The 15,201-nt window shown below is 38.9% G+C and overlaps 1 protein-coding gene across 1 annotated transcript in view; it reads right to left on the bottom strand.

Moving 5' to 3' along the window:
- Positions 1–15,201, bottom strand: part of LOC123994452 (liprin-alpha-2-like) — a 268,132-nt gene that overhangs the window by 30,320 nt on the left and 222,611 nt on the right. The window contains 3 exon segments of the mRNA XM_046297053.1: positions 159–286; positions 1,606–1,635; positions 10,963–11,200. Coding sequence (XP_046153009.1) covers positions 159–286; positions 1,606–1,635; positions 10,963–11,200 — 396 coding nt within the window.

Genomic DNA, 15,201 nt, shown 5'->3' with positions numbered 1-15,201 from the left:
ACACACACACACACACACACACACACACACACACACAGTCAAGGAATACGATACAACTTGGGTAAGAGATCATTTGTCTCATAAACTACCGTCAGGATGAAGAAGGTGGAGTATGCGTGTGTGTGTGTGTGTGTGTGAGCGCTATAAGTGCAGCATACCCTCGGGCCTCGTTGTGTGAGGAGGCTGGCAGTGTGCGGGTCATGCGTACAGTCCGGGGCGTGGGAGGAGGGGACGTCTCACACTTGATGGTAGCCTTGTCCTGGCCGTCATCGTCGGTGGCCGCAATCTGACCGTGGAGAGGTGAAGAGACCTGTTAGTAGCTCTAATAAAACTAGTATAGTAACATCTCACACATCAATCTCTACAACACTGTTATTACACTATAGTCACACAATCTATACAACACTGGTATTACACTATAGTCACACCTCACACATCAATCTCTACAACACTGTTATTATACTATAGTAACACCTCACACAATCTCTACAACACTGGTATTACACTATAGTAACACCTCACACAATCTCTACAACACTGGTATTACACTATAGTAACCCCTCACACATCAATATCTACAACACTGTTATTACACTATAGTAACACCTCACACAATCTCTACAACACTGGTATTACACTATAGTAACCCCTCACACATCAATATCTACAACACTGTTATTACACTATAGTAAGACCTCACACAATCTCTACAACACTGGTATTACACTATAGTAACACCTCACACAATCTCTACAACACTGGTATTACACTATAGTAACCCCTCACACATCAATATCTACAACACTGTTATTACACTATAGTAACACCTCACACAATCTCTACAACACTGGTATTACACTATAGTAACCCCTCACACATCAATATCTACAACACTATTATTAAACTATAGTCACACAATCTATACAACACTGTTATTACACTATAGTAACACCTCACACAATCTCTACAACACTGGTATTACACTATAGTAACACCTCACACAATCTCTACAACACTGGTATTACACTATAGTAACCCCTCACACATCAATCTCTACAACACTGTTATTACACTATAGTAACACCTCACACATCAATCTCTACAAAACTGTTATTACACTATAGTAACCCCTCACACATCAATATCTACAACACTGGTATTACACTATAGTAACCCCTCACACATCAATATCTACAACACTGGTATTACACTATAGTAACCCCTCACACATCAATATCTACAACACTGGTATTACACTATAGTAACCCCTCACACATCAATATCTACAACACTGTTATTACACTATAGTAACACCACACACATCAATCTCTACAACACTGGTATTACACTATAGTAACACCTCACACAATCTCTACAACACTGGTATTACACTATAGTCAGACCTAACACAATCTCTACAACACTGTTACTACACTATAGTAACACCACACACATCAATATCTACAACACTGTTTGCTTATAGTTCTTCAGAGTCCAATAATGGCAAGGATACACCAGACCATGACAGTCATCTATAGGAAGACAGAGGTACTATGAATTGGAAATGTCTGATGTAATAAAATGAACATATCATCAGTACTGTACCTTTCTCCTGTGTTTCCTCAGATCACTGGGCTGCAGGGTGGAGGACAGGAAAGAAAAGGAAAACAGCAGTTTACAGTAAATCAGTAAGATTAAACTAAATGTCCTCCATACAGACACACCTCATTTATAGTTATGTTATAGACATGCCTAGCCGATATACCATCAGGTGGGCACATGACCTGTCAATTACACATTACACCACACAATCAATTACAGTGATTTGTTGAAAAACTAACCTGCTTTGTCACTATTTATTTGAGAGGTCAATAAAATCAAAGGCTCATTCTTTAAAAGCCCCTGGGTATTGGCAACATTCACTCTCTGAGAGCGTTTGACTGGCTGTCTGGTGGGGATTTGAATATTTTTAGCCCAGTGGAGGATAGAAAAAAGAGACAGACTCCCTGTGATGGGGACATCTGGAGCGCTACAGCCCTGAGTGAGTGAGTGAGTGAGTGAGTGAGTGAGTGAGTGAGTGAGTGAGTGAGTGAGTGAGTGAGTGAGTGAGTGAGTGAGTGAGTGAGTGAGTGAGTGAGTGAGTCAGTCAGTCAGTCAGTCAGTCAGTCAGTCAGTCAGTCAGTCAGTCAGACAGACAGACAGACAGACAGACAGACAGACAGACAGACAGACAGACAGACAGACAGACAGACAGACAGACAGACAGACAGACAGACAGACAGACAGACAGACAGACAGACAGACAGACAGACAGACAGACAGACAGACAGACAGACAGACAGACAGACAGACAGACAGACAGACAGACAGACAGAAAATCCTCTATCGACGGTACACACAGTCAGCTGATCAGTTCATCCTAATGCGTGTATTTCTAGATTGCCATTCAATAATGTCATCTGGGGATTCATCAAGGCAGACCTTTTTTCCTTAGTGGTATTGTCTCCATCAGAAGCTGGAGCAGCCAGAGCAACACACTAGTAAAAACAACCAATGTACCTAGGCACATGACAGGGAAGTCCTGCCACAGGCTGACCTAGACAGTACCTTTAATGACCTAACAGACAGTACTTTTGTTGACCTGACAGACAGTACTTTTATTGACCTCATGTAGATAGCACTTTTATTGACCTAATGTAGACAGCACTTTTATTGACCTATCAGAGAGTACATTTATTGACCTAACAGACAGTACTTTTATTGACCTCATGTAGATAGCACTTTTATTGACCTAATGTAGACAGCACTTTTATTGACCTAATGTAGACTACTTTTATTGACCTATCAGAGAGTACATTTATTGACCTAACAGACAGTACTTTTATTGACCTAACAGACAGTACTTTTATTGACCTAATGTAGACAGAACTTTTATTGACCTCATGTAGATAGCACTTTTATTGACCTAATGTAGACAGCACTTTTATTGACCTAATGTAGACTACTTTTATTGACCTATCAGAGAGTACATTTATTGACCTAACAGACAGTACTTTTATTGACCTAACAGACAGTACTTTTATTGACCTAATGTAGACAGAACTTTTATTGACCTCATGTAGATAGCACTTTTATTGACCTAATGTAGACAGCACTTTTATTGACCTAATGTAGACTACTTTTATTGACCTATCAGAGAGTACATTTATTGACCTAACAGACAGTACTTTTATTGACCTAATGTAGACAGCACTTTTATTGACCTAACAGACAGTACTTTTATTGACCTAATGTAGACAGTACTTTTATTGGCCTAATGTAGACAGTACTTTTATTGGCCTAATGTAGACAGTACTTTTATTGGCCTAATGTAGACAGTACTTTTATTGACCTAATGTAGACAGAACTTTTATTGACCTCATGTAGACAGCACTTTTATTGACCTAATGTAGACTACTTTTATTGACCTAACAGACAGTCCTTTTATTGACCTAATGTAGACAGCTTTTTTATTGACCGAACAGACAGTACTTTTATTGACCTAATGTAGACAGTACTTTTATTGACCTAACAGACAGTACTTTTATTGACCTAATGTAGACAGCATTTTTATTGACCGAACAGACAGTACTTTTATTGACCTAATGTAGACAGCATTTTTATTGACCAAACAGACAATACTTTTATAGACCTAATGTAGACAGCACTTTTATTGACCTTAATGTAGACAGTACTTTTATTGACCTAACAGACAGTACTTTTATTGACCTAATGTAGACAGCATTTTTATTGACCGAACAGACAATACTTTTATTGAACAAACAGACAATACTTTTATTGACCTAATGTAGACTACTTTTATTGACCTAATGTAGACTACTTTTATTGACCTAATGTAGACTACTTTTATTGACCTAATGTAGACAGTACTTTTATTGACCGAACAGACAGTACTTTTATTGACCTAATGTAGACAGCATTGTTATTGACCGAACAGACAGTACTTTCATTGACCTAACAGACAATACTTTTATTGAACAAACAGACAATACTTTTATTGAACAAACAGACAATACTTTTATTGAACAAACAGACAATACTTTTATTGACCTCATGTAGACAGCACTTTTATTGGCCTAATGTAGACAGTACTTTTATTGGCCTAATGTAGACAGTACTTTTATTGGCCTAATGTAGACAGTACTTTTATTGACCTAATGTAGACAGAACTTTTATTGACCTCATGTAGACAGCACTTTTATTGACCTAATGTAGACTACTTTTATTGACCTAATGTAGACTACTTTTATTGACCTAATGTAGACAGTACTTTTATTGACCTAATGTAGACAGAACTTTTATTGACCTCATGTAGACAGAACTTTTATTGACCTCATGTAGACAGCACTTTTATTGACCTAATGTAGACTACTTTTATTGACCTAATGTAGACAGTACTTTTATTGACCTAACATACAGTACTTTTATTGACCTAACATACAGTACTTTTATTGGCCTAACAGACAGTACTTTTATTGACCTAATGTAGACAGCACTTTTATTGATCTAACAGACAATACTTTTATAGACCTAATGTAGACAGTACTTTTATTGACCTTAATGTAGACAGTACTTTTATTGACCTAACAGACAGTACTTTTATTGACCTAATGTAGACAGCATTTTTATTGACCGAACAGACAGTACTTTTATTGACCTAATGTAGACAGCATTGTTATTGACCGAACAGACAATACTTTTATTGAACAAACAGACAATACTTTTATTGAACAAACATACAATACTTTCATTGACCTAACAGACAATACTTTTATTGACCTAATGTAGACAATACTTTTATTGACCTAATGTAGACTACTTTTATTGACCTAATGTAGACTACTTTTATTGACCTAATGTAGACTACTTTTATTGACCTAATGTAGACTACTTTTATTGACCTAATGTAGACTACTTTTATTGACCTAATGTAGACAGTACTTTTATTGACCGAACAGACAGTACTTTTATTGACCTAATGTAGACAGCATTGTTATTGACCGAACAGACAGTACTTTTATTGACCTAACAGACAATACTTTTATTGAACAAACAGACAATACTTTTATTGAACAAACAGACAATACTTTTATTGACCTAACAGACAATACTTTTATTGACCTAATGTAGACTACTTTTATTGACCTAATGTAGACTACTTTTATTGACCTAATGTAGACTACTTTTATTGACCTAATGTAGACTACTTTTATTGACCTAATGTAGACTACTTTTATTGACCTAATGTAGACTACTTTTATTGACCTAACAGACAATACTTTTATTGACCTAACAGACAATACTTTTATTGAACAAACAGACAATACTTTTATTGACCTAACAGACAATACTTTTATTGAACAAACAGACAATACTTTTATTGACCTAACAGACAATACTTTTTTTGAACAAACAGACAATACTTTTATTGACCTAATGTAGACAGTACTTTTATTGACCTAACATACAGTACTTTTATTGACCTAACAGACAGTACTTTTATTGACCTAATGTAGACAGCACTTTTATTGACCTAACAGACAATACTTTTATAGACCTAATGTAGACTACTTTTATTGACCTAACAGGCAGTACTTTTATTGACCTAACATACAGTACTTTTATTGACCTAACAGACAGTACTTTTATTGACCTAACAGACAGTACTTTTATTGACCTAATGTAGACAGCATTTTTATTGACCGAACAGACAGTACTTTTATTGACCTAATGTAGACAGCATTTTTATTGACCGAACAGACAGTACTTTTATTGACCGAACAGACAATACTTTTATTGACCTAATGTAGATTACTTTTATTGACCTAATGTAGACAGTACTTTTATTGACCTAACAGACAGTACTTTTATTGACCTAACAGACAGTACTTTTATTGACCTAACAGACAGTACTTTTATTGACCTAATGTAGACAGCATTTTTATTGAACAAACAGACAATACTTTTATTGACCTAATGTAGACAGCATTGTTATTGACCGAACAGACAGTACTTTTATTGACCTAACAGACAATACTTTTATTGAACAAACAGACAATACTTTTATTGAACAAACAGACAATACTTTTATTGACCTAACAGACAATACTTTTATTGACCTAACAGACAATACTTTTATTGACCTAATGTAGACTACTTTTATTGACCTAATGTAGACTACTTTTATTGACCTAATGTAGACTACTTTTATTGACCTAATGTAGACTACTTTTATTGACCTAATGTAGACTACTTTTATTGACCTAACAGACAATACTTTTATTGAACAAACAGACAATACTTTTATTGACCTAATGTAGACTACTTTTATTGACCTAACAGACAATACTTTTATTGAACAAACAGACAATACTTTTATTGACCTAATGTAGACAGTACTTTTATTGACCTTTTAACAATGTAGACAGTACTTTTATTGACCTAATGTAGACAGTACTTTTATTGACCTAATGTAGACAGTACTTTTATTGACCTAACAGACAGTACTTTTATTGACCTAATGTAGACTACTTTTTATTGACCGAACAGACAGTATTGACCTAACAGACAATACTTTTATTGACCTAATGTAGACTACTTTTATTGACCTAACAGACAGTACTTTTATTGACCTAACAGACAGTACTTTTATTGACCTAACTTTTATTGACCTAACAGCCAGTACTTTTATTGACCTAATGTAGACAGCATTTTTATTGACCGAACAGACAGTACTTTTATTGACCTAATGTAGACAGCATTTTTATTGACCGAACAGACAGTACTTTTATTGACCGAACAGACAATACTTTTATTGACCTAACAGACAATACTTTTATTGAACAAACAGACAATACTTTTATTGAACAAACAGACAATACTTTTATTGACCTAATGTAGACTACTTTTATTGACCTAATGTAGACAGTACTTTTATTGACCTAACATACAGTACTTTTATTGACCTAACAGACAGTACTTTTATTGACCTAACAGACAGTACTTTTATTGACCTAACAGACAGTACTTTTATTGACCTAATGTAGACAGCATTTTTATTGACCGAACAGACAGTACTTTTATTGACCTAATGTAGACAACAGACAGTACTTTTATTGACCGAACAGACAATACTTTTATTGACCTAACAGACAATACTTTTATTGACCTAACAGACAATACTTTTATTGACCTAACAGACAATACTTTTATTGAACAAACAGATAATACTTTTATTGAACAAACAGACAATACTTTTATAGACCTAACAGACAATACTTTTATTGACCTAACATACAGTACTTTTATTGACCTAATGTAGACAGCACTTTTATTGACCTTAATGTAGACAGTACTTTTATTGACCTAACAGACAGTACTTTTATTGACCTAATGTAGACAGCTTTTTTATTGACCGAACAGACAGTACTTTTATTGACCTAATGTAGACAGCATTTTTATTGACCGAACAGACAGTACTTTTATTGACCTAACAGACAATACTTTTATTGAACAAACAGATAATACTTTTATTGAACAAACAGACAATACTTTTATTGACCTAATGTAGACTACTTTTATTGACCTAACAGACAATACTTTTATTGACCTAACAGACAATACTTTTATTGACCTAACATACAGTACTTTTATTGACCTAATGTAGACAGCTTTTACTTTTACTTTTATTGACCTAATGTAGAGACAGCACTTTTATTGACCTAATGTAGACAGTACTTTTATTGATTGACCTAACAGACAGTACTTTTATTGACCTAATGTAGACAGCTTTTTTATTGACCTAACAGACAGTACTTTTATTGACCTAATGTAGACAGCATTTTTATTGACCGAACAGACAGTACTTTTATTGACCTAACAGACAATACTTTTATTGAACAAACAGATAATACTTTTATTGAACAAACAGACAATACTTTTATTGACCTAATGTAGACTACTTTTATTGACCTAATGTAGACTACTTTTATTGACCTAACAGACAATACTTTTATTGAACAAACAGACAATACTTTTATTGACCTAATGTAGACTACTTTTATTGAACAAACAGACAATACTTTTATTGACCTAATGTAGACAGTACTTTTATTGACCTAACATACAGTACTTTTATTGACCTAACAGACAGTACTTTTATTGACCTAAAGTAGACAGCACTTTTATTGACCTAACACACAGTACTTTTATTGACCTAACAGACAATACTTTTATTGACCTAACACACAGTACTTTTATTGACCTAACAGACAGTACTTTTATTGACCTAATGTAGACAGCACTTTTATTGACCTAACAGACAATACTTTTATTGACCTAATGTAGACTACTTTTATTGACCTAACAGGCAGTACTTTTATTGACCTAATGTAGACAGCACTTTTATTGACCTAATGTAGACAGTACTTTTATTGACCTAATGTAGACAGTACTTTTATTGACCTAATGTAGACAGTACTTTTATTGACCTAATGTAGACAGTACTTTTATTGACCTAATGTAGACAGTACTTTTACTGACCTAACAGACAATACTTTTACTGACCTAATGTAGACTACTTTTATTGACCTAACAGGCAGTACTTTTATTGACCTAATGTAGACAGCACTTTTATTGACCTAATGTAGACAGTACTTTTATTGACCTAATGTAGACAGTACTTTTACTGACCTAATGTAGACAGTACTTTTATTGACCTAATGTAGACAGTACTTTTACTGACCTAACAGACAGTACTTTTACTGACCTAATGTAGACAGTACTTTTATTGACCTAATGTAGACAGTACTTTTACTGACCTAACAGACAGTACTTTTACTGACCTAATGTAGACAGCACTTTTATTGACCTAATGTAGACAGTACTTTTACTGACCTAACAGACAGTACTTTTATTGACCTAATGTAGACAGTACTTTTATTGACCTAATGTAGACAGTACTTTTACTGACCTAACAGACAGTACTTTTACTGACCTAATGTAGACAGCACTTTTATTGACCTAATGTAGACAGTACTTTTACTGACCTAACAGACAGTACTTTTATTGACCTAATGTAGACAGTACTTTTACTGACCTAACAGACAGTACTTTTACTGACCTAATGTAGACAGCACTTTTATTGACCTAATGTAGACAGTACTTTTACTGACCTAACAGACAGTACTTTTATTGACCTAATGTAGACAGTACTTTTATTGACCTAATGTAGACAGTACTTTTACTGACCTAACAGACAGTACTTTTACTGACCTAATAGACAGTACTTTTATTGACCTAATGTAGACAGTACTTTTACTGACCTAACAGACAGTACTTTTATTGACCTAATGTAGACAGTACTTTTATTGACCTAATGTAGACAGTACTTTTATTGACCTAATGTAGACAGTACTTTTATTGACCTAATGTAGACAGTACTTTTATTGACCTAACAGACAGTACTTTTATTGACCTAATGTAGACAGTACTTTTATTGACCTAACAGACAGTACTTTTATTGACCTAATGTAGACAGTACTTTTACTGACCTAACAGACAGTACTTTTATTGACCTAATGTAGACAGTACTTTTACTGACCTAACAGACAGTACTTTTACTGACCTAACAGACAGTACTTTTACTGACCTAACAGACAGTACTTTTACTGACCTAACAGACAGTACTTTTACTGACCTAACAGACAGTACTTTTACTGACCTAACAGACAGTACTTTTACTGACCTAACAGACAGTACTTTTATTGCTCAATAGGACAATAGTGGCAAGTATAAAAAAGTCCTTAAAACATAGTAAACAAACATAGCACAGTCTATCACATCCTGGTATCTACAACACACACAAACCAAGCCAAGCTCTACAATGAAGGAGTAATGAAACTCAGCCAGATAGATTATGCAACTCAATCCATCAAGGAAAGGACACCATCTAAATAAAGTTGAAAGAAAGCCAATACATGCTTTTACAAGTGGCTGGCTTATGAAAAAAATCTACGTCTGGCTCTCTCTCGGAGCTGCTTTGAAAACTGGTCCAGGGTCATTTGAGGTTACTAGTTTACCATCAAATTGAGTTTACCCTCCGTTCTAGCATAATCAAGGGCAGCTCAGGTGAAGTAGTCGTATGAGGTCTATTGAAAGAGCAAGGCTGAGAACAAAGAATGAGAGGCCAAACACAGCATACTGAATGCTGATCCCAGGTGCTTCTATTGGCCCTGTCCTGCACCACAATACAGACAGAGCCCGATACGGCTATGGTAGCCTTCGCCAAGATTGGGATACACTCGTACATGCACATGTAACAGTATAACTTTAGACTGTCCCCTCGCCCCGACTCGGGCGTGATCCAGGGACCCTCTGCACACATCAACAACTGACACCCACAAAGCATCATTACCCATCGCTCCACAAAAGCCGCGGCCCTTGCAGAGCAAGGGGAACTACTACTTCAAGGTCTCAGAGCAAGTGACGTCACCGATTGAAACACTATTTAGCGCGCACCACCGCTAACTAGCTAGCCGTTTCACATCCGTTACACTCACCTCCCTTTTGACCCCTCCTTTTCCGCAGCAACCAGTGATCCGGGTCAACAGCATCAATGTAACAGTATAACTTTAGACCGTCCCCTCGCCCCGACCCGGGCGCGAACCAGGCACCCTCTGCACACATCAACAACTGACACCCACGAAGCATCGTTACCCATCGCTCCACAAAAGCCGCGGCCCTTGCAGAGCAAGGGGAACTGCTACTTCAAGGTCTCAGAGCAAGTGACGTCACCGATTGAAACACTATTTAGCACGCACCACCACTAACTGAGCTAGCGTTTCACATCCGTTACACACACATACACAACCCCCATACCCCGTTCTGACCCCAACAGCGTACCAGTGTCATGATACCCATGCGCTCCATGTCTGAGGTGCTGCGGTGGTCCAACTTGGGGGTGGAGTGTCCACTGGGCGGGGAGGAAGAGGCCAGGGAGGAGGCGGTGGCTGAGGCGGTGATGGAGGCTCCGGGGTGGTGCATACGGGCGAGGTTGAGACCCTCCAGGCTGACGCTGGCCACACGGTTCTCTATCTCCTCCGCCCGCAGCTCTGTCGACTCCTTCTCCTCCTGGATCAGTCTGGGAGAGAGGTAGAGGGGGAGGCAGAGAGGGAGGGAGGGAGGGATTGATTAGACTTATTTCACAGTTGTATTCAGCCACTGAATATATAGAAAGATCATTCATCCAACAAGATTCTGAGAATTCTCAGAATCCCTTGGTCCTTTGTGGTTCAATTCTCTGGATGTTCATGGAAATCCCCACTGCAGACCCATAGGGCTCCTCTTAAAGACAACGCGGGGAGACATAAAGCCAGTTCATTACCCATAAACCACATAGGTTCATAACACTACCTCACAACACTAATTAGTTTAGAAATTAATTCAGAGGGCTTTCTGCCATCGGAGCTGAAATCGTATTCCAACTCGGCATAATCACCCTGATGAGGCATGTCTCTATCGATTCTGCTTATAAGCAAAAAACAATAAAGGCCTGAGGTAAATTAACAACTCTTCACTTTAAGAGTTTAAGAGTTGTTAATTTAGGGTTGTGTGAAATAATACTTGGCTAATCACCAGACAAGAAGATCAGTACAATATTAACAAGCAAGTAACAGACCTTGTATCTTGAATAAGCCCAAACCAGTAAATACTGCTGTTTGATTTCAAACTGTGTCAGGCTCCCAATGTTAACCAAGTGTTAATCATCTTAATACAATAGATTATTCTGACAGCTAACTGGGTAAATTATCAATACTTGAATAAAACTACAGTATATAAGTGTCAGCTCCTCGCAGCTTTTCTAGGAACTGTAACTGGCAGTATCTGAGGTTTGTGTTTAATTCACCTAGACAGGGCATCACACTCTGCAGACAAGAGCCAACAAGCTTCTGCCCTGAGGACAAGTGTGTCCACACACATCCCTGGATATCCAATCAATTACTGTCTCATTAATTCAATTTCATCGCCACAGAAATCTGAGGCACGAAGCCCACTGATAGGATGAGCCAGCTTTAGGGGTGGAGATAGCTAGGCCGACACCCTGAAGCTCTCCCTCATGTCAAGCACTAAGAGGCATATTTTACCGATCAACAATGAAGTGATTTTATTAATCCATCCCCAGCATGGTCTGTCCAATAACAGCAGGGTTAAAGTCAGGTACATGTCTGGTCCCCAGCATGGTCTGTCCAATAAGAGCAGGGTTAAAGTCAGGTACATGTCTGGTCACCAGCATGGTCTGTCCAATAAGAGCAGGGTTAAAGTCAGGTACATGTCTGGTCCCCAGCATGGTCTGTCCAATAAGAGCAGGGTTAAAGTCAGGTAAATGTCTGGTCCCCAGCATGGTCTGTCCAATAAGAGCAGGGTTAAAGTCAGGTACATGTCTGGTCCCCAGCATGGTCTGTCCAATAAGAGCAGGTTTAAAGTCAGGTACATGTCTGGTCCCCAGCATGGTCTGTCCAATAAGAGCAGGGTTAAAGTCAGGTACATGTCTGGTCCCCAGCATGGTCTGTCCAATAAGAGCAGGGTTAAAGTCAGGTAAATGTCTGGTCACTAGCATGGTCTGTCCAATAAGAGCAGGGTTAAAGTCAGGTAAATGTCTGGTCCCCAGCATGGTCTGTCCAATAAGAGCAGGGTTAAAGTCAGGTAAATGTCTGTCCAATAAGAGTCCTGGTCCCCAGCATGGTCTGTCCAATAAGAGCAGGGTTAAAGTCAGGTAAATGTCTGGTCCCTAGCATGGTCTGTCCAATAAGAGCAGGGTTAAAGTCAGGTAAATGTCTGTTCCCCAGCATGGTCTGTCCAATAAGAGCAGGGTTAAAGTCAGGTAAATGTCGTGTCCCTCGCATGGTCTGTCCAATTAGAGCAGGGTTAAAGTCAGGTAAATGTCTGGTCCCCAGCATGGTCTGTCCAATAAGAGCAGGGTTAAAGTCAGGTAAATGTCTGGTCCCCAGCATGGTCTGTCCAATAAGAGCAGGGTTAAAGTCAGGTAAATGTCTGGTCCCCAGCATGGTCTGTCCAATAAGAGCAGGGTTAAAGTCAGGTAAATGTCTGGTCCCCAGCATGGTCTGTCCAATAAGAGCAGGGTTAAAGTCAGGTAAATGTCTGGTCCCCAGCATGGTCTGTCCAATAAGAGCAGGGTTAAAGTCAGGTAAATGTCTGGTCCCTAGCATGGTCTGTCCAATAAGAGCAGGGTTAAAGTCAGGTAAATGTCTGGTCCCCAGCATGGTCTGTCCAATAAGAGCAGGGTTAAAGTCAGGTAAATGTCTGGTCCCCAGCATGGTCTGTCCAATAAGAGCAGGGTTAAAGTCAGGTAAATGTCTGGTCCCCAGCATGGTCTGTCCAATAAGAGCAGGGTTAAAGTCAGGTAAATGTCTGGTCCCCAGCATGGTCTGTCCAATAAGAGCAGGGTTAAAGTCAGGTAAATGTCTGGTCCCCAGCATGGTCTGTCCAATAAGAGCAGGGTTAAAGTCAGGTAAATGTCTGGTCCCCAGCATGGTCTGTCCAATAAGAGCAGGGTTAAAGTTAAAGCATGGTCTGTCCAATAAGAGCAGTAAATGTCTGGTCCCCAGCATGGTCTGTCCAATAAGAGCAGGGTTAAAGTCAGGTAAATGTCTGGTCCCCAGCATGGTCTGTCCAATAAGAGCAGGGTTAAAGTCAGGTAAATGTCTGGTCCCCAGCATGGTCTGTCCAATAAGAGCAGGGTTAAAGTCAGGTAAATGTCTGGTCCCTAGCATGGTCTGTCCAATAAGAGCAGGGTTAAAGTCAGGTAAATGTCTGGTCCCTAGCATGGTCTGTCCAATAAGAGCAGGGTTAAAGTCAGGTAAATGTCTGGTCCCCAGCATGGTCTGTCCAATAAGAGCAGGGTTAAAGTCAGGTAAATGTCTGGTCCCCAGCATGGTCTGTCCAATAAGAGCAGGGTTAAAGTCAGGTAAATGTCTGGTCCCCAGCATGGTCTGTCCAATAAGAGCAGGGTTAAAGTCAGGTAAATGTCTGGTCCCCAGCATGGTCTGTCCAATAAGAGCAGGGTTAAAGTCAGGTAAATGTCTGGTCCCCAGCATGGTCTGTCCAATAAGAGCAGGGTTAAAGTCAGGTAAATGTCTGGTCCCTAGCATGGTCTGTCCAATAAGAGCAGGGTTAAAGTCAGGTAAATGTCTGGTCCCCAGCATGGTCTGTCCAATAAGAGCAGGGTTAAAGTCAGGTAAATGTCTGGTCCCCAGTCTGGTCCCCAGCATGGGCATGGTCTGTCCAATAAGAGCAGGGTTAAAGTCAGGTAAATGTCTGGTCCCAATAGCATGGTCTGTCCAATAAGAGCAGGGTTAAAGTCAGGTAAATGTCTGGTCCCTAGCATGGTCTGTCCAATAAGAGCAGGGTTAAAGTCAGGTAAATGTCTGGTCCCCAGCATGGTCTGTCCAATAAGAGCAGGGTTAAAGTCAGGTAAATGTCTGGTCCCTAGCATGGTCTGTCCAATAAGAGCAGGGTTAAAGTCAGGTAAATGTCTGGTCCCCAGCATGGTCTGTCCAATAAGAGCAGGGTTAAAGTCAGGTAAATGTCTGGTCCCTAGCATGGTCTGTCCAATAAGAGCAGGGTTAAAGTCAGGTAAATGTCTGGTCCCCAGCATGGTCTGTCCAATAAGAGCAGGGTTAAAGTCAGGTAAATGTCTGGTCCCTAGCATGGTCTGTCCAATAAGAGCAGGGTTAAAGTCAGGTAAATGTCTGGTCCCTAGCATGGTCTGTCCAATAAGAGCAGGGTTAAAGTCAGGTAAATGTCTGGTCCCTAGCATGGTCTGTCCAATAAGAGCAGGGTTAAAGTCAGGTAAATGTCTGGTCCCTAGCATGGTCTGTCCAATAAGAGCAGGGTTAAAGTCAGGTAAATGTCTGGTCCCTAGCATGGTCTGTCCAATAAGAGCAGGGTTAAAGTCAGGTAAATGTCTGGTCCCTAGCATGGTCTGTCCAATAAGAGCAGGGTTAAAGTCAGGTAAATGTCTGGTCCCTAGCATGGTCTGTCCAATAAGAGCAGGGTTAAAGTCAGGTAAATGTCTGGTCCCTAGCATGGTCTGTCCAATAAGAGCAGGGTTAAAGTCAGGTA

The sequence above is a fragment of the Oncorhynchus gorbuscha genome, linkage group LG14, assembly GCF_021184085.1.
Source record: "Oncorhynchus gorbuscha isolate QuinsamMale2020 ecotype Even-year linkage group LG14, OgorEven_v1.0, whole genome shotgun sequence".
NCBI classification, from domain to species: Eukaryota; Metazoa; Chordata; class Actinopteri; order Salmoniformes; family Salmonidae; genus Oncorhynchus; species Oncorhynchus gorbuscha.
Note: the sequence above shows the minus strand (reverse complement) of the source record. Positions and strands in the feature narration are given on the sequence as shown.